At 45.3% G+C, this 27,306-nt stretch overlaps 1 protein-coding gene across 1 annotated transcript; it reads left to right on the top strand.

The window, feature by feature from the left end:
• Positions 1-423: 423 nt before the first annotated feature.
• On the top strand, positions 424-26,417 carry LOC8051863 (prolyl 4-hydroxylase subunit alpha-1). The gene is made up of 12 exons (XM_029994165.4): positions 424-493; positions 5,271-5,462; positions 6,254-6,414; positions 7,572-7,700; positions 9,465-9,638; positions 11,965-12,029; positions 13,523-13,634; positions 14,987-15,064; positions 18,248-18,307; positions 21,336-21,404; positions 23,732-23,828; positions 26,185-26,417. The coding sequence occupies exons 1-12, from the start codon at positions 439-441 to the stop codon at positions 26,271-26,273; spliced, it is 1,281 nt and encodes a 426-aa protein (XP_029850025.2). The 5' UTR covers positions 424-438; the 3' UTR covers positions 26,274-26,417.
• Positions 26,418-27,306: the final 889 nt, after the last annotated feature.

Genomic DNA, 27,306 nt, shown 5'->3' with positions numbered 1-27,306 from the left:
TGTTGAGAAACAGCGCGACTGCGACGAGGACAAAAGACGAAGAGACAATCACGTGATTTTCTCTTCGTCACAATCACGTGACACATGACAGCGCTTGTCTTGTGTCTCTTCGTCATTTGTCCTCGTCCCAGTCGCGCTGTTTTTCAACATAACTTTTCCTAGTTTTGTTCTTGTTTGTACTCGCGTTTTTACCTCGAAAGTTGAATCAACGACGCGAATGCAAACATAAAGCATATTTAAAAAGAAAATGGAAATAAAAATATAATAAATTTTAGAAATCGGGGCGTTGAATTTCAAAATATTAACGTGAGCTCCGTGGCGCTTTTCATTCTCGGCAGCTTCGTCCAGGACAGACAGCCCTATGATGACTTGAGGTCACCGTCCGCTGTCTCTGAATACCTCAAGCACCCGGTGCACGCCTTCCACTTGATCAAAAGGATGACCGCTGGCCTGGGGGCCATAGAAGCACAGATCAACAAAACGCGAGAGTTTGGTATGTCTTTTCACTTCTTAAAAAAGAAAAAAAGAAACATTTTATGATCAATGACAGGTTGAGAACTTTGTAGATGCTCCGTCTCGAGCGCGAGCTTTCTTCCCTTGGTATTGTACTTCGTCGCAAGCGCGGCCAACGGAAGGCCACGAGCCCGCGTGCTGGAGGCGGAGCATCTACTAAGTTCTTAACCTGTTACCGGCATTTGGATGACACCTGAAGAATGATATACACTGCGTTTCACAATGCGTCCGCCCGCAGCTAATGGTACGATGAGACGGAGGCAATCAGGCAGCGCAAACGTGTATTGCCATGACGCTCGTCGTTTTCTTCGCAAGCTATCTGCGGCTAAATCAATTGCTCACAGTTAATGTGCCGCGATCTGTCACTTTCTTTTGTGTGTGTGTGCGTGACTGGTTTAGCCGATGACCGGTGACGCGCAAACACGGCGAGCACTTTGACGACGGACTTTTGGGGCTGGTTGATTGGCGCCTTCGGATCCTATACGGAGCGCAAGTTCGTCTGCTTCTTTCGCAGGGATTGTGGTGACGTCAGAACGCCGAGTTCTGATTGGTTCTGAATGGAAGGATAGTGGGTAGACCCCAATGCTAGCTACCTTGAAGTCCACCCTCTATCCTTCCAATGAGAACCAATTAGAGCTCGGCGTTCTGACGTCACACCCCCCTGCGCAAGAAGCAGATGAGCTTGCGCTCCGCATAGCGTTGGTCGGACATATTGCGAACCGGATTATAGAGGTCAGTTACGGCCGAGGTCTTTGTTGGGGGCCTTCAAGGTTGTCAAGCGGCCAGCAAATAAATTCAGATTGGAAATACTCTCACTAATCGCATACCGTACAGTCCTCATCGAACTGTATGGACCGAAAGCGAGGTAACTCTGGACGATACTGAGCATTGTTTACCGTAGCGGCGCGACTTCTAATGCCGAAATATTACGCGGCACGTTAAATCAATAATGTTATGATATATAATAAACATTTTACATCCTAACGATTCAGTGTTTCGCAGGCGCTCATCAGCAACGCACAGTGCTATGGTTAGAAGCGAATACATCCCATAAGAAACTTGCGAAATGTGGATCAACGTTGTCACACACCTCTGAATTTCAACTCGAAATACTTGCAAATGCATTTGGAGAATAGAATCTTTGTCACTGGTGTCGCACAAACACCTCATAGCTTCACCCACAGAACCAAGTGTATAATTCGCTTCCTTTAGCAATCTGCTGCCATACCTCGGCAAACCTCACCCATGATGGCCCTCACTCACCCTCACATATCCTCATCCTTATAGGTGTGGGGAAGGAGAGTGAGTTTCTGAACCCCGAAAATTCATGAGTGTCAGGTTGAGTGAGGACCGTGAGATCGTGGGAGGTGTGAGGGCGTGAGGGCCGCAAAGGCCGTGAGGGGCTTGAGGGCGGTGTGTGCGTGAGGGGCGTGAGGTGCGTGAAGGCCATGAGTGCGTGAAGGCCATGAGTGTGTGAGGGCCATGAGCGCGTGAGGGGCGTGACAGCCGTGAGGTTCAGTGAGGGTGTGTGAAAGGCTGAAGGTGAGTGCGACTGTGAGGATGAGGGTGAATGAGGAGCTGAGGTGAGTGTGGCTGGGAGGGTGAGGGTGAGTGAGGACGACCTAAAATGTCGACCTCTGTCTGCTACGCTAAGACACGCAGAAGAATGAAACGCCCATTTTCGTTACTGTTCCGTGATATGCGGAAACTGGAATGCGGACAAAACACAACACTTTCTGGCTCATATTCAAATACGTTTTCGGGTAAATTCCCGTTAATTACTTCTCCTGTTACATTATCGAGTTAGCAGACCACCGAGCCCGTATCCGCATGCTGGAGAAGAACATTAGAAGCTTATCTCCCAGGAAAATAATGCCATGTAAAAGTATATGCGAAACGTCCGATGTTCTGCAGAAGAAAGCTACTACACATATATTCAGGGCCCGTTTCACAGTTCGGTTGCAAAGACGGCAGTTCACAGAAGGCAGATATAGACCTTTTCATCTCAGTAGTCGCTGACCAGCGGATAGAGGGTGCTGACGCATTCGCTGCCATTAGGTTGTTTCAGTTTGTTTGGTTTGGTTATGGACGTGCACACGGCTGTGTTGCTGCTTTCTATCTTTTTTTCTCAACTTGGTCATAGAAATTTGGCCCTTGTAGCCCACAACCAACGAAACAGTGGTACTGAGCCACTTTGACGCCCACAAAGTGGTTTTCCAATTCCAACATCAATTGCGTGCAGTTTCACGTACACGTTTGATGCATCTGATTACTTTCATAATTATTTTGGCTAGGTTCGGCGATGAAACGACTGAACTGATGCACATGGAGGATTCACATCGCCTACGGTTGTACCTGATGACACTAGTTTGCAGAAAAAATAAACTTATGAAGAGACTAATGCATTTTTGCATGGTGGGGAAGCAGGTCGAAAACCCGATGAACAATGTGCTGAATCGCAAAGAACAGATAAACTTGAAAATTTACTGCTCACAGTTTGCTTTCAGTTGACATAAACTTTTCTGAACTACGCAGGGTGAAAAGTATTCTATGTTAATGCAGAGAATCTATCGAAAGAATAGATATTGTATCTATAACTTTTTCTTTGGGAACATTTAGTTCTCGAGGAATATTTTAATAGTCCGACCACGGCAAAGTTGGACATTTCTTTTATTATCGGCCCTCCTAAGGTACTCGAAATGTTGGCCTTTGAAAATGAACATTTGCTTACGGCATACCCGAGGTAAAAAATAAATGACAGACGGTTCAATTAAACCCGACATTCGGCTTCCATAAAATTTAGTAAATAAAATTACCGTGCGCAATAGAAGAGACCTCAGAATATTTTGCAAAAGTTTAACATCAGGCACCATGATAGGCCTGTGTAGAGAAATATTTACTTGTTTGAACAGATGCGCTTTATAGATTTTGGCGTCGCCAGCCAGCGGAAGTAAATTTCTATTTGCCAACGAAAACACCGCACTCGGGTGATTTTCACGCAGACGGCTTTTTCTCGGCGTCATATATTGTGAGCCCCAGGCACTCTCAAGCTATCTGTGACCGTTATTTACTCGGGAAGTCCACACTTTTGTATTTAAATAAATTAATCTAATTGAACTAGTTATCTTAAGCACATTATTAAACCATCAGATAGGCTGTAGGTAAAAACAAAGCATTGAGTATATTTTTTTTTAATTTATAACTACTTTGATGAGGCGATTAATGTTTATATTACAAAAAAATATTAAGAATGTGATACATATGTAGGCGTGACATTGTAAGCAAACAAATAGCCTGATGTAGACGTACCACGATGCCTAGCATCGAATAAAATGCACGTTAAACGTTCGTGGCCTCTCGTCCCCGCGAGTTCACCCATATATTTTAAAGCAACTGGTTTTTCCTCTGTTGTGAATACAAATGACGATATGCTTTCAGGAAACAGATAGTTGCTGTTTACACTAATTGTTTCTGTCAACTTTTTGCGTCTTTTGCGAATGTTCCACCGCTATTTGTAAGGAAACCCGAGCTGTCATAACTAATTGGCCTTTGAGCCCTCGCCCTATCTTAGAACCATCTATATATTCAACTTCGCCAGTGCTCACGTTGAATCCCGTGCATCATATGGCCTCATCACAGGTAACGGTAGGCCGGCGGTGAAAATAGTCAAAACGTAATACAAATGTAACTGCAGAATTTTACCATGTTGTCATGATGTAATGCAGTTAAGTAGTAGGAAGAAAAACGCCTTGAAAACGACGAAAAATGCGAATACAACACATCTTCCAAGCCGCGGAGAGGACAGTGGAGCGACGAGTTAAATCAGCCTTATGGCGGCCGCATCACGTGATTTCAAGATGGCAGCCCTCATGCAAGGACGGGTGAAAAGGTCTGTAAGGTCTATAGAAAAGGCTTCTAGACTAATCAGGTACTTCGACAAAAGAAGTAATGGCCTCATCAGCACCTTGTACGTTTACTAGAAAATAGAGACACTGGTATCTCAACAAACGCAGGGCGTCGCGAGTATCAATCGTATCTTATTACCACTCCATAGCCAATAAAACTCCGCTATAAGCCGATAAGGACGCCCGATGACGAATCACAGGACAGATAGGTTAACATAATAGGCTAAGCCCCACGTTTCTAAAGTTGTCTGCGACAATTAAAATCATATTGTCGCGTGCCCTAACTGAAATCACGGGGAACTAGTGCACTTGTTTTTTGTAATGTAAAGTGTTACATTTTATACCACCTCCTGCGGAGAATCAAGATAACTTCCGAACCACCATACATCTACCGTAAGTTTCTAATTAAGCATAATAACGTCTTATCTGCAATTATTCGATCTCAGGGGACTACATCTATACGTGTATCCGCACGATTATAGAATAACACCCTTAGAAATGCCTGGGCGCCTACTTACCCTTAAAACACTCGAAGAGCCAGTCTCTGCGATCTATGAAATCACCTCAGCGAATGATGAGGCGGAACATCAGTTTAAACCTCAAAATTAAGTCTGCGCTGTGGTATTAGGCAATGAAAGCGTGACGCTTTGCGTTGCGTAATGCCACTGCGAAGACTTAATTTTTAGCTCGAAACGGATGTTCCGCTTTATCATTTGCTGAGCTCATTTCATAGACCGCGCAGAGAGTGGCTCTTTGAGTGTTTTGGGGCTAAGTAGACGCACAGGCATTTCTTAGACTGGAGCGTTTTAGTATTGACGGTACAGCAGACCATTTCTCCACGAACACTTGCAGATCCTCTGGTGAACATCGAAGAATGGCGTAAGCAACGGCTGCTTCCGTGGGACGAGGACTTCACAGGGCTTGCGATGTCGCTTGTGACACTTCAGGACACGTACGCTCTGGACTTGCATAAACTGACCGAGGGACACCTCCACGCAAATATTCCGAGGAACCGAACAATTCATGGACGTCTTCCACTCAATGGTATGCAACGTTAACAGTTCACCATCCGCAACTAGCGCGTCTGGTTTTATCAAATTATCTTCTAAGGTTAGATACCCCTCTGGGTGTGCGGTTCCAGAAAATGCGCATGAAGGTGCTAGTGAAAGCTTCGGTCAAAATATAATTTTATATTAAATATACACGATGCTCGTAAAGTTTTTAATATAACGTGAATTTTTTTCCTGGACGACGCGCCTTCAATATAAGGTTTAGCCGAATTCAGTCCGATGTTTACGTTCTTTACTCGTGTTACAAAAATATGATCTATACATGCGGCACATTACTTTTCTATTTAAGGTTCGATTTAAGTTCGCTTTGATTTATATTTTGCACTTAGCTAGGCCATTTATCTTCTCGATATTGAAAGCCCGCGCCGCAGATCTGATGTGCCCTTCCTGGGATCGCTTCATACCCCTGCCCGTTTCTATAATGCTGGCGTTCGCACTTGAAATACCGACTGAAATATGCGCGTTCTGGAGCCTAGCTTACCAGGCGTACTGCACTGGCTAAATGTCACATTTTCCGTAGAAATCAGTGCCGAAACAGCTCAAGTAGAGACCGCGCCCTTTCGACTATACAAAACTTTCAACTTGTTATTTGTTTCTGGGATATTCAAAGTGTGTAAAACTTTTATGCAAGGCTACTAACCTCTGCGCGCAAGCAGCCATACTCATACACTGCAATTGAGAACAACGTGCCACTGACCCACAGGCAAAACAATCTTGTTGGAGTGCCACTTATCATCTCCACTTTCTTCCTTTCTGCACCGACAGCTCGAGATTGCTTGAACATCAGCCAGGCGGCTCTGGAATGGGGTTTATACGACCGCGCCATGGATTGGGCCGAGCGGGCGATAGCCAAGGCCGCCGACGAAGAACCCCCCACAATCCCCAACCAAGAACTGGAAACGCATCACGAGGCCATCGTTAATAAGGTTCTGAGATCTACGCTTTTCACGTGAGATATTCCGAGGTTGAGCCGCTGGTAGATTTACGTATGACTTGCAAACCGGGGCGTGTGAAATAAATCTTTAAGGATTACTCGAACCGGGTTTAGCTTCAGTGACCCGGGGCCTCATAAACGTCATTAACCAAGAAATTTACATGCCTGATCGAGACCAATAATTATGAGATAATGTCACAGGGTTGTCAATCAGTCCAAATGCTTGTGAATACAATCAGGTCAAATACTAGAATTTAGTTAACAGTGTTGAGCTAAGGCACGTGAAAACGCGTGAAGTTACCGAAAGCTGCCGGGTAAAGACACAACCGCAATAGTATATCGTTAAATACTAAAACAAAATTTGATAATAGAACTTCTGTTCAAATAAAAGACTGAGAGGGATAACTATATATCGGTTAGTTTACTTATCTAAGGGTGTATAGTCTCTGACGGCTTATGACACGCAAGTTATAGCGAGTTCCGTTCAAATTAATGTTGCCCTGCAGCCAATAAAATTGCTGAATTCGCCGATAAAAAAGTCGAAGGTTTAATCCCAAAGCCAGACGGGTGAACATGATAAGCTACTCTCTACGTTTTTCCACCAGTCGGTGATTATAACGGGTTGCATAAAATAAGTTTGTTGGGCAGTGGTTGTTCGGGCTCCGAAACGCAGCCCAAGTTAGAGATACTCCCTGTCGGCCTTGTCCTTTCATGTTAGAACTTTAACCGTACCGCTACGCACCGCCACCAGTAAGTGCTTCACCAGGGAAAAAAAGATCAGCCTTTCCATTTTCGTGAAGAAGGAAGACCAGCGGAGCTGTACTCGATACACTGTGTACTTGTTCTACGTCGTCGTCTGTTTTTCGCGCTGTTTCCTACGATGAATTCCCACGAACGGCGCCCAACTATCCATTCATCTATTATAGCTGGAAGGGTTGGCGCCATCTACGAGTGGTGGCGGAAGCCATATTGGTTGTGTGCTTGCCGCTGTCGCTTATAGATGGCGGTAGCTGTCCAGGTAGGTTTGCGTCGACATACCGGACACGATTCTGGGGAACCTCGCCCTTAATAGCTCCGCATTAAAAACAATCAAATTCGTATCGGAAGTACTGGCTAATGGCTGACCTAAAATAGCAGAACACTTTGCAGACAAACGGAGAACCTGTCCGAGATCCCACGAGGCAGTCTGCAGAGTCCAAGGCCCAGCTCTTCCAGGAGCTGCCAGCAGATCAGGAGGAACTTAACTACAGGCGGCTTTGCCGCGGTGAAGTGCTCAGGGTAAAGTTTCAGCTCCTCTGCTACGTTACTTTCGTGACGGACCATTGAAAAGTGTTAAAATATCTTCATTTAATGAATCCCGCACACGCGATAATGAACGCGGTTGGGCTATGGTATACCTCGGACGCGTCATCGGCCGTTTTGTTTGGCGTCCTAAATCCTACCCATGCATACAAAGTGTCCCAGAAGTGGCTACGAATGACGTCATTGAAACCGGCTGTCACGCTGCCGTATGCTGCGATCCTGGCGGTTGGTGCAAGAAGAGCCGGCGAAACGTACGAGCGAATTCAAGTGTCGCTTTTATCGGGGCGTCCCAACTCCTGACTGCTGGAGGATCTAAGCACAACCAAGCTGTAGAGCGAGCTTTAAACAGAGCAGACGTAAGCCACGTTCACCATCGCTGTAGTAACACCGCCACGCCAGGATCGCTGCAGGCGATAACATGACACTTATCTGACGTCATCAGGCGAAAATCGAGGGACCACTTTTCGGGACGCGGTAAACTCGGCAGTTGGCGGCATAGTATGGGACCATAGTTGAGCGAAAGTAAAGGATCGCCTCCTCTCCTGTAATCACATCGCACGGCTCAAATAACCCCCCGTTCCATGAGAAGGTGCTTTCCATAGATTTCGGTACTGCTCCCTTGCGTAAAGGTCATTACATATGCGTCTTCGTTTTGTCTTTAAAAAAAAGTTTGAACTACAGAAGATAGAAAGAAACAGACGCAAAATGCAGTTCGTGTTTACCAGGCTCGACGAAAATAACTCGGACGTGACAAGTGCACATTCAGCGTGCAATAAATCTTATATTGACTCTTAAACACGATGCAAATTTATATTCGGAGTGGCGGTCCTCTAACGACTTTGTTTTAAACCGCTCGTTATTTGAAATGAAACCGCAGGCAAGGATAAGAGAAAAGCAGTTTTACGTGCCGCCACCTTCTTAAATGTCAGTTCGAAATGCAGGTGCAGCAACGCTGATTGCCCACGCACAAGAAAAAAAAAAGGGGGGGGGGGGGGTTAGTTATACTCCGCGTGAAGTCGTTGTTTTTTTTACTACTGTTATTGTTAAGACGAATACAGTCCCCGGAAACGTGACGTTAGCAAAAAGCTTTCTTCGGTTCTTCCTGACACCTCTTCAAATACCGTTAGACATTAGCCCTCGAGCAAATATACTGTCTACGCCAAACTTATAATTAACCAAAAATATATCCCCTAAATAAAACACGAATTTTCGGCACCGCTAAACTATGCGACGCCCATTACCGCTAGAGTATGCTACACCTAGAGACAGACCCTTCCCCAAAGTGAGCGCCACCTTGACGCTGTTGCGGCGCCAATTTTCTGAATCCGGCATTGCTTGGGAACGTCATCTGAACATGTATTGGACACGAAGGCTGCGTCATTGTTCGGCAAGGTCTCGGATCCAATCACACGCTTTGTGACAAAAAACGGCGACAGCCAATGTTGCTCGATCAACTTTTGAAAAGGGTCTATTATGTTCCCCAAGGTATAATAGACTTGAAAATTTCGTATAAATCTGATTATTTTATCGGCCTTCGAATTGTACAAATTATGCCACTAATTTATTCATTAAATAGTACAGCGAATAATGGGCTCTAAATTCTTAATCGGTGTACTACTGCATTTCGCGTATCACACATTCGAAACGTGACATCCAACGAGGATTCCCAGTTGGCATGTCTTGTACCATGCTATCTCAGGTCTTGCAGGAAAAAGAAAATGTCGCCTATCTCATTAACAGACTCCTCAGATGGACAGCAAGCTGAGGTGCCGCTACTACGAGGGACAAGATGGCTTCTTTACACTGCACCCAATCAAGCTCGAAGAAATCAATCTTAAGCCTTACATCATCGTAATGCGCGACGTCGTTCAAGAGCGAGACATCGAAGACCTGATGGCCTTCGCTGAGCCACGGGTAAGAAGGACCCTGCTTTTTGCTTATCTTTAAAAGCACCATTTGCTCCTTAGGCAGAAAAGGCTTGTATATAAGTTACTGCCGAAATCAGCTAGGGCTGGACCATCGGTCGGTTAACCTGCCGACTATTTGATTACTTATTTATTCGATATTATTTATTTTAACCTGTTAATCGGTAAACTTTTGACGAACCAAAAGATAAAAAAATCTAACGCTTTCACTACGAAGTCGGGGACGAGTACACCTGTATGAAGGACAAACGTTCAGTAACATCTTAACATAAAGTGCACTGTAGATGCGAATCTCCAGACAAGTGCAGAAAATCACACATGCCCCGGCAACTTCAGTACCGTGTGACCGTCCGTTTAATTCAGTAGAGACCTTTGTAAAAAAATCATAGAATTTCCCTTTTGGAGGAGAATATAAACGAACCTCTTTTGCCTCATGCAGCTGAAGTAATAATCAGTGAGTGAGAGTGTTTTTGAACTGTTCCCAACGGCACACCTAAGATATTCATAATCTAAATTCTTTATTGCGCCCTGTATCACGTATATTGCAAATGACAAAAAAAGTAAAAAGTATTAAAATTGGAAGTAAAGGAGACCGATCAATCGATTAATTTATAGATTGAAGGGTGGTGATTAATTGGGTTAAAAAGTTTAATCGACGCCAAGCCCTAAAACTAATGTTTAGTATCCCATCATTATGCAGTCCCAATTGGCAGCGCATTTATTGATATTGCGGATGGGAAGTTATTCATAATCTAAATTCTTTATTGCGCCCTGTATCACGTATATTGCAAATGACAAAAAAAAGTAAAAAGTATTAAAATTGGAAGTAAAGGAGGCCGATCAATCGATTAATTTATAGATTGAAGGGTGGTGATTAATTGGGTTAAAAATTTTAATCAACGCCAAGCCCTAAAACTAATGTTTAGTATCCCATCATTATGCAGTCCCAATTGGCAGCGCATTTATTGATATTGCGGATGGTTCACAGAACTCAGGGCTCCTTGCTTCAATCTCCCCTTCTGCACGTTACAATATGGATATGCATCGTACTGGGGTGCGATCGTGTATCCTTACAGCGTGGTGTCAGTTAAAGGTCCTAGACTATATAGCTGTCGTACCGCGCTGACAAAGCTTCTTCTCCACAGCGTGTAGCAGTGTCGTAATATGCTCTGCCAGACTAACCTCACGCTGTCTAGGCATCAAAGGACTAATTTTTCCTTATTTTTTGGATGATTTAACCGATCTGTCAAGAACTTTCTTAGTCCCGATCGCTGTAGAGGCTACCATGCAATTCTAGATTGCGAACCGCTTCCTTCCTCATCAAAGACTACATCCATTCTGAAAGTTCACAAGGCTGCGAACCGGAAGCTGGTGATGGGAAACCGGAAGCCCATTTTCTTCCACGTGCGATAATTTTCAGGAAGCGCACCGGGTGCCTCTTATGGGATTGGAATTTCGAAGCGGCTATTGGCGATGTTCCTTGCGAGTTTTCGAACCTACTCTCGCAGCCTGTTCTTTAGACCGCCACGTGCAGTTAATATCTGAGTAGCCCAAGAAGGCTGGCGAACAAGCCCGTCGATTTCGGTGGAGTCGGCAATAAGCCGCCACGTCGCTTTCCTTTTTTAATTTTTTTACAGTCAGCATCAAGCAAGTCTGATTATGGAAGGCGAGGAAAGGTGTGACGATCGCGTGGGCTGCAGATTACAAGGAAATGCTCAGTTCGCTCGTTTTTGTTAGCATCTTATTCTCTTCTAGCTCTGGAGAGTGAGTCAACACTGCTTCCTGCCTACAGATTATGCTCCACTCTGTGGGCTTGAATGGCCGGACCGTTCTAGACCGCGAGAGCGTCAAACCTCCCCTTCTAGCCCACTATATCTTGGCTGAGTGGCAGAGAGTTTACGGCGAGGGTAGAACGTCAAGAGTAGCTCGGAACCGAAGACGCAGCGTTGTAGCGAAGTTCTCAGCGTTCATATTATACCAATGTTACAGAGTCACTCCGACATGAAGCTTGAGACTGAACTCTCTTCCCTGAATAAACACATTTTTACTCGCCAAACAATACATCTTAATTGCCTTTTTTTATTGAATAGGCGAGCAGCCGGTTTAAAATAAAGAGGGAAGTTGAAGACGAAAAATATACAAACCTCATAACTACATTTCACAAAAAAAAACGAGTAAAAAAAAACGTACTTTAATTCTATGCGTTATGTAGGTGAAATGGTCATTGTAGAACAATACCGAAGAAATCTCCTTTCGTGGTGTTCTAATGTGCTACTTGGTTCACTTATTTATGTTCTCCTTTATTTCTACAACAGCTGCAACGGTCCACAACGTATACCGGGGATGGAAATGTACCGTCCACAAGACGAACCAGCTCGAAGTAATATTGACTTGCTCTAAGCTTTTTTGTAACATAATGACTTAATTAATCTATTAGAGTTTATCACTTACTCTGCTTAGGAAGACCCTGGTAATATTCGTTCTGGAACAAATATTTGAGGTACTACAACTACATCTAAAACTACAAATACAAAAACTGCTTCACCTTCTAAACGTAGAACCGATCAAATCAGAAAGGAATTTCTGAAATTTTCTATTCCACAGTTATTGAAAAATATTTTGGGGGAATGTATTTCTATTTCTCTCATTATATCTGGGCTTATACTTCTATTGAAAGCCAAGTTAGTTTTTGTCGTAAAAATTCTGCGTTTCCCGGCAGATTTTTTTTTTTTTTTGCGTTTAATTCATAGAGAATATCGATCTGTGCCAAGTGTCAATACTCAGGTTGCTTCCGACTAAGCACTTATCGCTTCCCTGACCATGTTCTAATACAAAACTAGGGCACCTGCGAGCAATTAACGTCATAAGATAGCTCTCATTAATAAATGAGTTCAGGAATCAAGAGACATCGATCTAAGACGATGCTTCAAAATGAACATTACAGATTCATATAGTCACGTTGAAGTTGCGTTTATTGATTGCTCGGTTCGTTGATTGATTGGCTCGACGACTCCAAATGACTGTTCATAGTATGATCTTGACATGTCGAGCTGTTGTGATCATTGATGTCAAGTCAGCGGATCATATGCTAACCGTCTTCTTTATGATTTCAAAATTTACAACTTCAGGACCAGTTGCTAAAGCAGTGGGGGATGCCTTACTGAACTGCTACCACTGAGTAGCCCAAGATGTAATAGCTACTCATCACAATAAAAAGACATCTTAAAGTAAAGTCTGGAGCTTCGTGTCGGTCCCTCCCGTTCTGTTTCCTCGCTCCAGGGTTACCATGTCGACAAGAATTAACGCTGAGGGACCTAGGAACGAAAAAGGTGGCACATTGCTTGACCTCTGCGAGTTTCGCGTCCTTACAAACTGAAACCTGAAGAACAAAATTAGATAGTTAAATAGAAAAGGGTTGATAAGCTAGAGATTGCATTTATTTTCAGAATTACGGTAGAACTTGCTAATATTAAAAAAAAAAGACCGGCATAGGCCTACCTGCCTTTGTAAAGTGCGTGTTGTGTTCATTCCTTGTTTCGCACATTGCGTCCTATAGTCAAAGACGACCTTAAGACAGGCAGGATCTTGCTTACAGTATTCTCATTTCTAGCATCGTAATTGGTTCTTTGGCGTTTTTATCGGCAAAGGCTGACATCTCATTGGCTGCTGAGGTATTATAATAGACTCGGGACATTGCTACACCCCGCGTTTAGTTAAGCTCTCAGTTACATTGGTTGGCGCCGGGCACAGATGACTGTAAAACCGTTCAAACAGATAAGAGTGCGATTTTCTAACCCAACGATGCACCTATTGCGACGTTAAACATTCTGCGTGCCTCATAACGTTTTCTTTTTGCGGCACACTTTTTGGCAGTGCGTGGCTGTGGGATGACGAGGCACCGATCGCAAAAAGAATGAATTGGTATCTGCGGGCGCTCGTAGGCTTGGGCACCTCGGGCTCCGAATACGAAGCGGAAGCATACCAGGTTAGATGATTTTCCTTTTCATGCAAAAAAACTTGGTCTTCATCAAAGGCATTCCGATTCATTTGGAAACAGCATTCTTAAAGGAACACTGACAAGTACTTATGCCCGCCGAATGGGTTTATTTGAACGTGACCTATGATAACCCAACTATCAAAACAAGATTTGCGGCTCAAAATTCGTTTTCTTTCCGCCGGGAAACAACCCGTCGAGAATAAGCCGGTTCCAGTCGCGCTCACTCTCTTTTCCATGGTCACGTGGTGTTGAAAGTATCTGTACCAAATATATTCAAAGTCGTGGGTCATCTCAGCCAGACATTCATTTTTAAAAATAGAAAAAAACATGAACACCATTTTGTGACCTCATAGAACCTCTAAATACGTTGATCGACAAAACAAAAGCACGTTGTAAAGATTACAGAGAGTACATGTTCACGTCGTTTTCAATAAGGCGACGTACCGCGGAATGGACGACGCGATGGACGACGCGATGGACGACGCACACGACGGACTAACGCTGCGACGGACGTGGGACCGGCTCTTCGGAACTGTCGTTCTTGGTACCGGTCAATCGATTTTAAAGCGCAGAGCATCGAGCGGAAAGAAAATAAGTGCGAAACGATCGCACGACAAACGGTTCACGCAATTTTGGTGTTGTCGTCGTCTGGTTCACGCGTCAGAGAAACGGAGAAAAAAAATAACCCCGTCGAGTGTAGGCACGTGACTTCCGGCCATGAGCTTCCGTGCTCGTGTTACAGGCTCGGTTTAGGGCATTTGAATTTTTTGGCTTTTTAAAAAAAAATACGTGGCTCTACAGCAAAATATTGATTGGGTAGTTTCCTAATATCCTATAAAAACGCCCTGCAAAAAAAAGTGTTTTGGAGAGTGTCAGTGTTTTTTGTTTTTTTTCAAGACTGTCTTTGGAAGCGTTGACAGTCATTGACCGTAAAATCAGTAATATGTGCAGTACGAACTGCTATGCATGGACATGCGATCGCGTAAAAACCTAGTCATGTTTTTTTTGTTTTTTTTTATGTGTAGCGACATGTTTGTTGAGGCACGAGTCTTGAATTCGTGCACACAACCCTTGAAGAGGCAGAGCCGTGGGACGGACAACTAAGCCATCAAAAACCTAATGCTTTTAGAAGCCTCGCTCGTGACAGATGTTAAAAACTCAAATATTATATGTTGTGGATGCCCGTAAGAAAAATCCAGCGTGAACAAAATTAAGGAACTCAAGATGCTCACTGCTACGCTTGCCAGAATAAGAGATCTCTTTTACCGCTATAAGACTTGGAAGTTTTAATGGCTGTGCTTTTTGTTTTCTAACTTGACCTACTTTGTGCCAATGTGAAGCTGGCCAACTATGGAAGTGGTGGGTATTTCTTGCCGCACTACGACTACCTTCAAGACACATTGCACGCACACAACAGTGTAAGTAGCCTAAAACCTCTTTTGTCTACTGTTACCTTTGAGTTGCTATACTCCCGCTTCTCTTTAAGTTCGACTGGAGTCGACGCTACGGTACGGTGGAGCCAATTGGGCGGGGCGCCAAAGGTGTATCGTAGCAGTACTTGTTTTCATCATGAATTCACTATGACCAAATAAGCCAATCACGCAAAGCCAATCACCGGCTATACCAATCACGCGGCTCATGCATTGTGCCTGATTAGTCGGGGTCACAGCAAAGGCGCAGGTGCGATGAAAGCCTCGACAATACACTTTTGGCTCTGCTTGATGGCTTCCATCGGATTGTATACTATCGGCTGCAATCGGACGCAAACTGACATGGGATATTCGGAGCGTGTAATTTCCCGCAACGCACAAGTGGAAGGTACAATCACTGCAGTATATGCGGAGGGAGCTCGCGTAATTACCAGCTACAAATATGTTTGCACCTAAAGAAACAGTCTTCGCTGTGGATCGAAGTATGGCGCTTCACCATGCTCAGTGCAACAGCAGGTATTTTTTTTTGTTTACGTCTAAACGTATGAGTTTCGTCATTAGGGGAGTTCTTTCCGTAGATTGCAACGATTTGTTCTCCCAAGTTCTTCGCGGGGAGTAGGCGCTCTAGATTTTTTAAAGATTTCACCGATTAAAAGAACAACCCGTAAAAACTTAAAAGACGGCCCGTTAACTGCACGGACATATTAAAAACCCCAAGGAAGGCCATACTCAATCATTTGTACGTATTTTGATCGTATACATAAAGACGTAATTAAGCAGATCTAAAAGCTAACGAACCTGCATATATGTGTACGCACACCAATATTATTCCGGTATGCGTGCATGTCTGTTTGTTAGCCTTTAACTTATGTTCGTCGCGCATATACATCCATATGATGTGTATGGCTGAGGAAGATCAGTGGCCGAGTGTGTTAACGCAGCACAGGTTGGAGCACGTGGAGTGAAAATTCGCGCTGCAGAAACCAGGGATCTCGGGTTCAGTCCCCGGGTCTGTCCGTTTCAATCTGGATGAGCATCGCTACGGCTTGCAGTCGTGCACCACTACTGCGTGGTGCACGTTAAAGACCCCCAGGCCTGCGGTCCCCCTGCAGGAGCTAAATTCCCTATTTTCAGCTGAGACTCGTACCAAAAATCCATTGAGGCCGACTTAAGGTCCGCTCACACTCTTGCGACCTCTTAGAACTTAGTGCCCTTGAAACTTCTTAATATCTCTTACAACGAGAGCACACACTGGCGCCATCTATTGGGTAGCGGTGTAAACTTGGCGGTCCGGCACATTTTCTATTTCTCTCGCGCATTATCCTTTATTTCTTGGCTAGAAAAACGTTTGTCAACGTTATAAACCAGCTTTTCTTATAGGTAATACGCACATTTGACCTCGGAAATCCCACAAAACCTTCGCTCTTGTGAAATGCAGTTCCAGGGCCACCACACAGATGGCGCCAGAGTGCCAGTGTGTTTCCTCGTCTTAAGATATGTTAGAAGGTTTCAACAGGTCTCGTCTCTCTCGGTCGTACTGGGTTGCAATAGTGTGAACGGGCCTCAACTTCCCGCTGTCTAAGTATACACACAACACAAGTATTATACGGGTGACATTTCGCAGCTAAAGTATGGTTCCCGCACTTTGGTTTGACTACAACCGACTGCGCCACAACCGGTTTTGAAGCTTCTTGCGACTGGATACGACTGGCTGCACTAATGGGCAGCCGGTCGTACGCAGTCACAAACGAATTCAAAACCGGATGGAGCCTACTGGGTTGCAACTCAACGCAAATCTATATGACCCAGGCTTTAATGTAGCGTACCTTTACCCCCTGGGATGAGTGGTTTGCGCTATTTCGTAACGTACATAACGCGCGATATCCTCCAACCAGTCCTATAGCACGCCCTAATATAGAAATGAGGCACACACACAACTCTTAACTGAGAGATTTCTGTTATTTTGTGTGTGTGTGTGTGTGTACTTTTTGTGTTTGGTTTTTAATAGGTACGTATCGCATACATGCGTTCACCTGCCTCTCGATGCCTGGAGCGCGTCTCTCACTTGTGTGTTCAGCGCATCATAAAAAATTGGTCCCTCGACTTCCGTGTGGTTACGTCACAGAAGAGTAATGCTGTCACTGGCCGTACTCCTGGCGGTGTTACAGCAGCTGTGGTACAGGTGGCAGACGCCTATTCTGCTTGACAGTCCACGGAAGCTGTCAGCAGCTTCCGCGGACTCGGCAACGACGGGGACACACGCGCTTGCTCGAACATTTTCCCCGGAACTTGCGGTGTCTACCGCAAAGACCGCGACATCCGACAGCACGACACACCGGCTTCTGTGAATGTTGCCGCTTCGGGAGCACTTCTCATTTATGGGCGGGATAGGACGCCAGACCTACCGGTCGAAGACGCGTTTCAGGCACCGAGCTCATGACTTCGTCGTCAAATATACGGAGAGCAAGGCGCCTGCTTCTTGCACAGGGGTTGTGGTGACGTCAGAACGACGCCAAGATCTGATCGGCTTTGACTGAGAGAATGATGGGTTGACCTCAATGCCAGATGCCTTGAGGTCTACCCACTATCTTCTTCAATCAGCCAATATGAGCTAGGCGTTGTGTCATCATCGCAACCCCTGTGCAAGAAGCAGACCAACTTGCGCTCAGAATTGGTGTCTTATACGTGACTTTCACGTGACGTCAGTCTGCCCCTCTCTCTGGTGACCAGAAGCGCCTCGTTAACGCGGCGGAGACTATGCTCTCACGCGCCTGTTCCGCCATTACGTTCGACCAAGGGACGCAAGTGCAAGATGCATACGTTTATAGTTTTCTACGCATGACTCATGCAAGAGCGCTCGCCATTTCAAGGTGAATGTTGTTGTCAAATATATATATATATATATATATATATATATATATATATATATATATATATATTTGACAACGTCGTAACTTTGACGTCGTAACTTTAAAAACACATATATATATATATATATATATATATATATATATATATATATATATATATATATATATATATATATATATATATATATATGTGTGTGTTTTTAAAGTTACGACGCCTTCTGGAAGAGCAGATAATACCGCACAATCTGCTCCGTCCTCAAAATAGATTAGCAGAAGAAACCATATGTCGTTACTTTTGCAGACGGCCGATTATTACCTCCAAAATAATGAAGGAGACAGGCTGGCCACCCTTATGATCTACGTAAGTGAGCATCTTTTTTTATTTTCTCGGGCGCTCGATAGTTTTCTTTGAAATATTCCCAACTTTCACATTCAATACCAAACATATAAATATTTTGTTTTAAATGAATACCTCGTCCTGGCGTGTTGAGCTTATGCCATGTTCAGTAAAATAAATTCACGGGTGTTTTAAGCACAAAAAAAAAAAAAGCTCGGAATAAGACACGTTCATAGTATTCGTTTTTTTCGGTGTTTTCGGTTCGTTTTGGGGTGATATCGTTGGCCGAGTTAACACACCTCAGCACGTGGAGCAAAAGCTCGTGCGCTGCAGGACCCAGGCATTCTTGGTTCAATCCCCACCACAGCTCGTTTAGATCTGGATGAGCATCACGTACCGGCGGGCAGTCATGTATCCCTACTGCATAGTGCACGTTGCAGTCCCCAGGCTAGCGGTGGTACTGCACTGGCTAAATATGTCATCTACAACGAAGTCGCCAGACGTCCATTGAGGCTGACCAACTTCGCGATGTCTAAATATACACGCAACACAACTTTTTCCCTCCCGTAGAGATGTGAAAGCGGCTGTTTCAAACTCGGCTTATCGCCGTCACCTTACAAAGTGTAAACCACACGCCTCTCTGCAACGCCGCGGCTGCTCACAGTGAGGCCGTCATTAAAGTCGTTAGGAAATGCTAAACATAAAATATGAGATAACTATACGGCTAGGACCCATTGCCCACTCCTATATTTGAGCTAAAATTGTTTTGGGAATGGCGCGATAGTTTCGTAGATATATCGATTTATATGCGGGACCCTGGGATCCTCCCTATTCGAAATGGCCACCGTGGTTGTTGTGTCAGTGACGTTATCAGCCCAACACGCGGCGTCTTGTTGCATGCTCTCACAGATTTGGCTCTCTCTGCGTTTCTAGCTTTCTCTTTCTGGTTTACCTTCCGCGGTTCGAGCGTGAGGTTCGTGACGATTACGTCTACGGTATCGCTCGCTTCGTCGAAGTCTTCGACACTGATCGCAGCAGCGATTAGAGGGATTTTTTTAAAGAGATGTCGGAAGCTTGTCATTTCGACTGCGACCCCTTCGCGACCAGCTCTCGCGAGGACGAGATCGTCACGGACCAACTCACCGTGGTTTTCGCAGTACGTGACGATCTCGCAGGTGCATTCAAGGTGGAAGATCAAAGGACCGGCTTGCGAGACCGAGAGTAGAGTTGGAATAGTCGAGTTGTGTGAGAAGTTTTGATCGTATTGTGGGCGAGGCGAGCTTGAGGTATCGTGGGGTCGCCTAGAATAAGAGATCGTTCAGGATCACGTTGTGTATGGGCACCGGGGTATGACTATAGTCGATGAGAGGTTAAGAGTGAAGCCAGCTCTTTCCCTCTCACGCTTTTGGAAGAGCAAACGCTAGAAAGGAGGCTACCTCCTCTCCAGCATTTGCTCTGCTCTAGTGGAAAGAAGTGAAAAGAGATACCATTTCACTCTGAACTTGTCACCAATTATAACTTGGGCAGTATTGCCTGCTCGCCAGATGAAAAGCATCAAAGTTTGAAAATTGTTTATTTAAATTACAAAACGTCTCAAAATTGCGAAAAGTGGTGTATATACTAAGTAGCCTTTGAGTATGCCCTATACTTTCCGGATTTAACCGAAAACCAACGATAAACATGCGCGGGTGTAGAAACTAAAAAATTAATTAAAACCGAAAAAACATGAATTTAAAAAAAATTTCCTACAAGGGGCATTTTTTTTTCTTCTCACCGGAAAAGTAGTATGCAGACGTCCGTCAAACAGGTTTCTTTTTCTAGTTTTTATCGTTGTTGCTTTTGGATGACTGTCAACATAGCTCGATACGTTTCCCAAGGTCTCTTGGTAATCGAGATACGTTTTCACTGTCAGTGCTGGTTACTTTGACCTCCAGTTTGACCCCAAAAGTTTGGCTTCACTGTTACCTTTTGTAGACTGCACATTGGAGGTTGACCTCCCTCTTTGTGGGGACTAGTTGGGTGGTTTGAAGTGTCCTTCATATTGTTTGGGCCCAAACATATCGGGGGAAGGGGGGGGGGGGGGAGGGGGGGAGGGGAAGGAGGGGTGAGATCGGTGTTTTTTTTATAATTTGTTTCAGCTTAAGTCCAAACAGCGTGCTCTTGACGCTGTCTGATGGTCCCAGCAGATATGAACTAAAACCACAAAACATCCGCTGAATTTTCAAATAATCGCCAGAAGGTATACGGCCTCCCTATGAGCATTCATTTTCAAGAATACTCTATCCGTTTAATTTTGTGTCCTACCCAAGGTATATATATTTGTTTCTACCAATTCTAGTATCGCCGCTTTCGGCAAGGAGTTTGAGTTATATGAGAGACACTTTTTCCAGTTTTTTTTCCAGAGACCTCGGTGTTTACCCAATACAAGGCCCGTGGACGGAATTCTTTACGTCACATTCTTCGATCAAACGCGGACGCGGTGTTCAGCAACACCAGCTAAGCGTCAGAAGCGCCAACAAATAAATCATGTCGTTGGTGTTCTCATGCGCTTATAGTTTTCAAGTTAGCCACTAGAGGCGCGCCGTTTAGACCTCTTACATCAATGCGGAGCGTAACTCCTGCTTCCAGCGCAAGGGTTGCGATGATGTCAAAACGCCGACCTCTTATTGGCGGATTGAAAATAATGGTGAGTAGACATCAAGTCCTCCAGCATTATGTCTACCAACTATCCTTTCAATCAAAGCCAATCAGAGCTCGACGTGGTTGTGACGTCACCCCAACTCCTGCGCAAGAAGCAAACGTCTTGCTCTCCGCATAGATATCACGTAAATGCAGGTCGAAACTTCCGTTTGGCAACGGAAGCTTACAATTATTTATAAACCTCGATTTTCTTTTAATATGAATAAATATGTTCGTGCAACCGGGGATCCGAATTTAGTGGCAAAAGAAATCGGCAGCAAAGCTGGTAAAATTAAAGCAGATGTCAATAAAGGTCACACCATCATTTCTACATCACCGATTGAATACAAAAATGTGTCCCTGTTGGTTGCAGATGACCGACGTCGAAGAGGGCGGAGCCACAGTCTTTCCAAGACTCGGAGTAAGACTGGTACCCAAAAAGGTTAAACTATTTCCTTTATTTACCTTTCGCGTTGTCACCCAACAGACCAAATGCTCTACGGAGAAGCAACAGCGGTTGTGACGTCACCTAGCTGCGCTGGCGCTGCTGTTGACATGGCGCATATGCAGAACGCTTTACTTCACGCAAATATGGTTTCTGCTCATGCGCAATACCCACCACACCTCGCGAGCGAGAACTGCGCGTTTTCCCGCACCTCGTGTGAGCGAAACGCAGCATTTGCTTGTAAGCAACGCGTTGGCCAATAGGCAGCGAGAACTTAAGAAAAGAGGGACTGGGCGTACATCTTATTAACGCTCAGCAGCCAATAGGATTGCGGCATCCGCCGACAAGAACACAGAGGTACATTATACCTTCGACAGCACTTTGGCTTCTCGTATTCCTGGAGCACGCGCACGCGGCCAAAGCACGGCCGAAGGCACTCAGCTCGTTCTGGAGGTCGGGGTTCCAAAGAACACATCTCCTGTATGGCGACTCTAGCGAAATCGATGGCACCGAGCGGCTAGAACAAAAAGCCGTGGCGACAGGTTCACTCTCCGGCCTTCAAGAGAGAATCAGATATTCACAGCGCCTGACGGTCAAAACGCGAAGCCGTGGAAGTAGGTTGAAAAACACGTGATAAAAATCGGCAGTACACACGTAAAAAGGTCACACTGCTCGTATACGTCATACAGAAAACGGTCTGCAATCACGAGTCGCCTCACTATCCTTGTTTCGAATGCCGCATGCCGAGTTTCTCCTTGACCTCATTGCCATGAGGCATTCGAAGCTCGGATCTCGTGATTTGCTTTGGAATTTGTTTGCAGACGGTATTTTGTATGATGCATAAGCAGTGCGACCCCGATATTTGATGTTCTTGGGCTTGTCCTTATTTTGCACCCTAATTTTTTTTTTTTTTTTAGCAACCCCTAAAAGTTTTTTTCGTGAAAAATCCTATAAGGGGTTCTTTAAAGCTCTTCTTTTTGTTGTTGTTTGTCTGTTTATTTTGGGGTGAAGAGAAAGGGGGTGAGCCAGGAGCTATGTGTGCCTCCAGTCAGGGCAAGTCGCAGCCTGCCTTTTGGGAGAACGGTAAATAAAGGAAAGAGGAAGAAGAAATAGTTATGTAAAAGTTCCCCCATTTTTGATACGAAAGAGTTTTTCATCGCCCAGATAACTTTCCAGTGCGCCAGGGGGCGATAAGTGCTTGAGGCCAAACCGTTTTTCATGAGCTGGAAGAGTGTTTGGGGCGTCGAAGAACACTTCAAAGAAGATATTTTTTTAGAGTGTAGAAATAAGAATCTATAAACGATAATACTGTAATGTGAAGAAAAAAAAAGGATTGGAACCTTTTGTTTTTAAGCTATATTTCAAATGGTGGCTTCTAAAAGAAAATAAATAAATAGTGTAAATAGTGTGTGTGGCATCATTTCCAGACACTGTAGACTTGTTCAGTGTACTCTCGTCCTCAGCCACATAATAGGTGTATCCGGTGTGGGCGACCAAAAATAACAAAATTTTTTAACCTGTAAAAAGTAAATATATAGGGGAGGAAAAACGAGATTGTGCGACGGTTACGCTCATAGAGATGCAATAACCAACCATTTCTGTCAGCAGGCACCCTGACTGCTTTTTGTCGTCTTGTTAAATATTTGTATTTGATATAATTCTTGTATTATGTTTTGTACTTGCCCCTCCCCTCTGTAATGACTTCTGGCCCATGGGATACTGAAATAAATAAATAGACAAAGAGGTATCCTAGATGTCTTCTATTGGCGTGAGGGCGGGAAAACACTGTTTTCGCCCTAGTGGAAGTGACGGCAATGTAAGATGGTGGCGCCAATCTGTAAAGGGTCTATAGCTAAAGTGAACTAAAGAAGGGGTAGAGAGCCCAGCGAGCGCTCACGCCTGCCGCACATCGTGTCGGATGCACGAGAGGGCGCCATTAAAACATGGGCTGTAGGAGCGCAGGAATAGCATAGCATTTTCTGCGCTACTGACGTTGTCCTCGTCGTCGTGGTCGTCGTTGTTGTCGCAGTCGATTCGGCATTCTACTTCAATCAACATAAGCTACTGAAGACATGGGAGAAACATCTGGATGGAAGCCAGTTCGCACTGCCAAAGCGCCAAGCCAGACCTGCTCGCCGGAGGCCCACGGAACGCTCCGATCCACCAGCCGATACTACACCGCAGCGCCGCCGCATACATCCGTGGCCTTTCAACGCTCGCCTCTTTACAGCCCTGCATGGCGCGCGTCGGTGCCTGATCTCACTACCCCTCCTCTAGTTCACTGTACTATAGCGTTGGTCCTAGCAGGAAATTACGTTTTGCAGGGTGATGCCGCGTTCTGGTGGAACCTGAAGGCAAGCGGGGAAGGAGACACGCTCACGATGCACGCCGGCTGCCCCGTTCTTTACGGATCCAAGTGGAGTGAGTTTATAGAAACCAATATACTGCACTGACGACGCGCTAGAGCGGTGGCGCTACTATGCCGAGAGCAAGTCGTCTGCTTCTTCCTCAGCAGTTGCGGTGACGTCGGTACGACGCCGGACTCCGATTGGCTTTGATTGAAAGGATAGTGGTATAGAGCTCAATGCTAGATGCCTTGAGGTCTGCTCACTATGTTCAATCAGCCAATAAGAGCTCCGCATCGTTCTCGCTTCACCGCAACTCCTGCGCGCAAAAAGCAGACGAGTTGCTCTCCACATTGGCAGGGCGAATGCGCAGACGCTCCACTTCACGCAAATCTGGTTCCTGGGCTCGCGCAGTACGGTCGTGTGAAAACTCCGACTGTGCCCTGACTTCGTTGGGCGTGTTCGTAAACAGCACGTTGGCCTATAAGTTACTCAATACACCTGCTCAACGCTGCGACGTCATTCCGCGGTGGTGGCGCTTCGGGCGCACTTCCGCCCTGGAGGTGTGGGCGAAAGTCGCCCTGCGGCATGGGCATTCCGGTGGTCTTTTGAAACAAACCAAACTAAAACCTGATTTTTCGTCAAAGCGCCATGACTGTAGCTGTACCGAAAGGACCGGGAAAGGTGTGAACATAACTTTTCATGTGCCTTCCGCCTTCTCGGTTCGTCCGAGAACCTGTGTAAGTGCGAGAAAAGAAAACCAGATACCGTCGGACCACGATTGCTTGTACGACAGCGTGTTTGGGTCGAATTCACAAAAACCTGTGCGCGTCAGATTTTTTTTTCTGTTCTAACATGAACGCGGAAAAGCTGTCAAGTTATACGGACTTGCACCAACGGACCACGTTGAGTGGGTCTTCAAGTTTAAACATCCGTCTGACCGTTCAAATTGCCGTGTGCTCTTTCAAACTGTTTTCTGCTGGTTCCAACGACAGCGGATAGTAGAACAAACGCTTCATCAATAAGTAAGTGGAAGCCTCAAATAATATATTTTATGTTTGAAGGTTTGTGCGACGGCTCTGATCTGCTCTGCTCAGAGTACCCATTTTTTTTTTTGTACCAAGCAGTGCTTCTTTTTGTGAATTGTATGCATTTGATCGCTCATCACGGGAAAGAGTAGCACACTGTCCGTGTAAATATGAGGTTAACAAACACGAGGAAGACGGACAAACGGTTCGCGCGGGGACAGATCGAAAAAGAAGAACAAATGACCACGATTACCTACACCAGCAGATTCGATCATCCAATGTATATAGTAAATCTATTTTTTTTAACACACTATGCAATTCGGCAAGGGATTCCTCATCGACAGAAATAATAAGAATGTAAGAACTTCAATTTGGGCGGTGTTGGCAGTGATGGTTTCAAAGCGCAGTGATTTCAAGCTTCCACCATGCTCATTCCCAACACCATCGAAATCGTAGTTCGCAAGGCAATGACTTCACGAGAGGTAACCATACGGGTTCGGATCCTCCACACATGCTAAATCAAAGTACAGCTAGCGCGTGCATAACACACTAACACAGCAATGAACGCGCCCTCAGACGCTGTTATGGAAATGTGTGTACCAAAGCATGTCTCTCCACCATTATTGCGAAAGCCTAGGAGTTTTTCTGACTGCCACCTGGTTTGTTTATGCGTGACGCGAACTCATAAATAACTCCAACAAATGATACTGTAGCGCGTCGTCACGGAAATAACTTATTACAAAACTAGATACATGGTGTAGCAGAAAAGTAATCAGACTGGTAACTCTGTCCATGAGCCAAAAATGCTGCTGCTTCCCTCTCCTCATGGCAACGAGGTACCCCTGCCGTAGACTCAGCATAACTTTGAACTTGCTAAAGTTGCCACGCGATCGCTGAAAGCGTCTCAATTAAAGTTGCGTTTGGGAGGTGCATTACAAAAATGAACCGTCAAAATTTTTGAGCAAAGTTGTACCATTATATAGAAAATCCAATCAATGCTCATCTGTTTTTGTTTTTACAGACTGGGGTATGTAAACGAAGAATTTGTGCCTCCAGGACAAACTGCCAATCAAACGTTTTATCAGGAAGTCCATAAAAGGCTTTCTAAAGGGGGTGGCACGTGTGCGACCAGGTATATAGCACGCACTTGGAAGGTGCACCATGACAAGTGCCCGTGTCACACGGCAATCTCCATCAATGCATTTTTGGCAAACAAAAATATATTTCTGTGGCGACTGCGACTGCGGCCGATGCCGTATCCAATCAGACGGCGGCATCGGCCGCGGTCTGATTGGCTGTGGCCAGTTTTTGTGAACTCTCCACGTATTGAACGAGCGAAAGAACACGAGTCTTGTCTCGGAGATCACACGGTTTGTATACAGTTGCGGTTCCTTTCTCGTGCAGTCGCCAACAAGTGGTTCAAGTCCTACAGTAACGTGTTCCGGCTGCCCTGCTCCGTCGACCGAAACCTCTCCCTGGCACCCCTCATCTGACCTCTCTGTTAAGAGACTTTAGGCCGATCCCTACAATATTGTTGACTTACCTCAGCAGCCGGCGTCATTGCCGGCCTCTTAATCGGACACACGGATATCGGGAAAATTTTGGCTTGCAATAAAATGATCATCAGTCAATATCAATAATCGGTGATGTTATCTTGGTCTCCGTCAGCTTAAGAAACGGGGGGCACGGCACATTCTGAGCATCTTTTTATCGTTTTATCGCAGATGAAAATATTCTGGCTGCATCCCGACTCCTACACTTGAGGTCAGGTACCCCGAAACTCTCTTCATTTGCACGTATTGATGCTGCTTTCATAAAAACAATTTCTGGATATTTAAATTTTAAGTGCGCACGAATGTGGGGCTTTGCTTGCTTTGGCAAATCCAGCAGCACGTGAGCAGGAGGGTGCGTATTTCTAAACACCCGAAGTGTATACAGGGTTTATTTCGCACCTTGAGTAAGATTGCAGTTGGGGTCAGCGCACCTAATCCTCACCATAGCCTCCTCTATACTCACAAAGCCTGGCAGTTCGACGACGGGGCCATAGAGTGCCCGGTCGCACATTGGGAGCGCGAAGGTCTGGTAGCACAGAGCATCAACGAGCCATTCCTCGGGGAACCTGGACATCAGTGCACAGCTCTTGCAGCGCCGCGAGGACCCGAAACACACTTGTTCGCTCGGCAAAAGTATGTTTCGGCGTCTCGCCGCAACGGGGCGCCAGTCACGTGGCTCTCCTCTCATCCGCTGTCTGTCGCACCTCCTTTTCCATTTCGGCGGCTGCTTCTCGTGGCCATCCGCCGGGCTTTGTCAGTGTATAGGAGGTTATGCCCTCACAAATGCAAACCCGATGAATGCACGTTTCTGTAAGCCGTAAGCTGAGAGGTTGTGAACGTTTATTCAAGAAGAGTTGGTCTGTCTACAAAATGTGATGGCACTTCGTGTCGAACGTACTTTTGCGGAGCAACCTGTCCTGTGCTGTAAGTTCATCCCCCGCTCCATCCATGCACAGGAAAACAATTTCACAGC

Source organism: Ixodes scapularis, unplaced genomic scaffold (assembly GCF_016920785.2).
Source record: "Ixodes scapularis isolate PalLabHiFi unplaced genomic scaffold, ASM1692078v2 PGA_scaffold8__174_contigs__length_109621045, whole genome shotgun sequence".
In the NCBI taxonomy this organism is placed as follows: domain Eukaryota; kingdom Metazoa; phylum Arthropoda; class Arachnida; order Ixodida; family Ixodidae; genus Ixodes; species Ixodes scapularis.
This window is presented reverse-complemented; position numbering and strand designations above follow the sequence as displayed.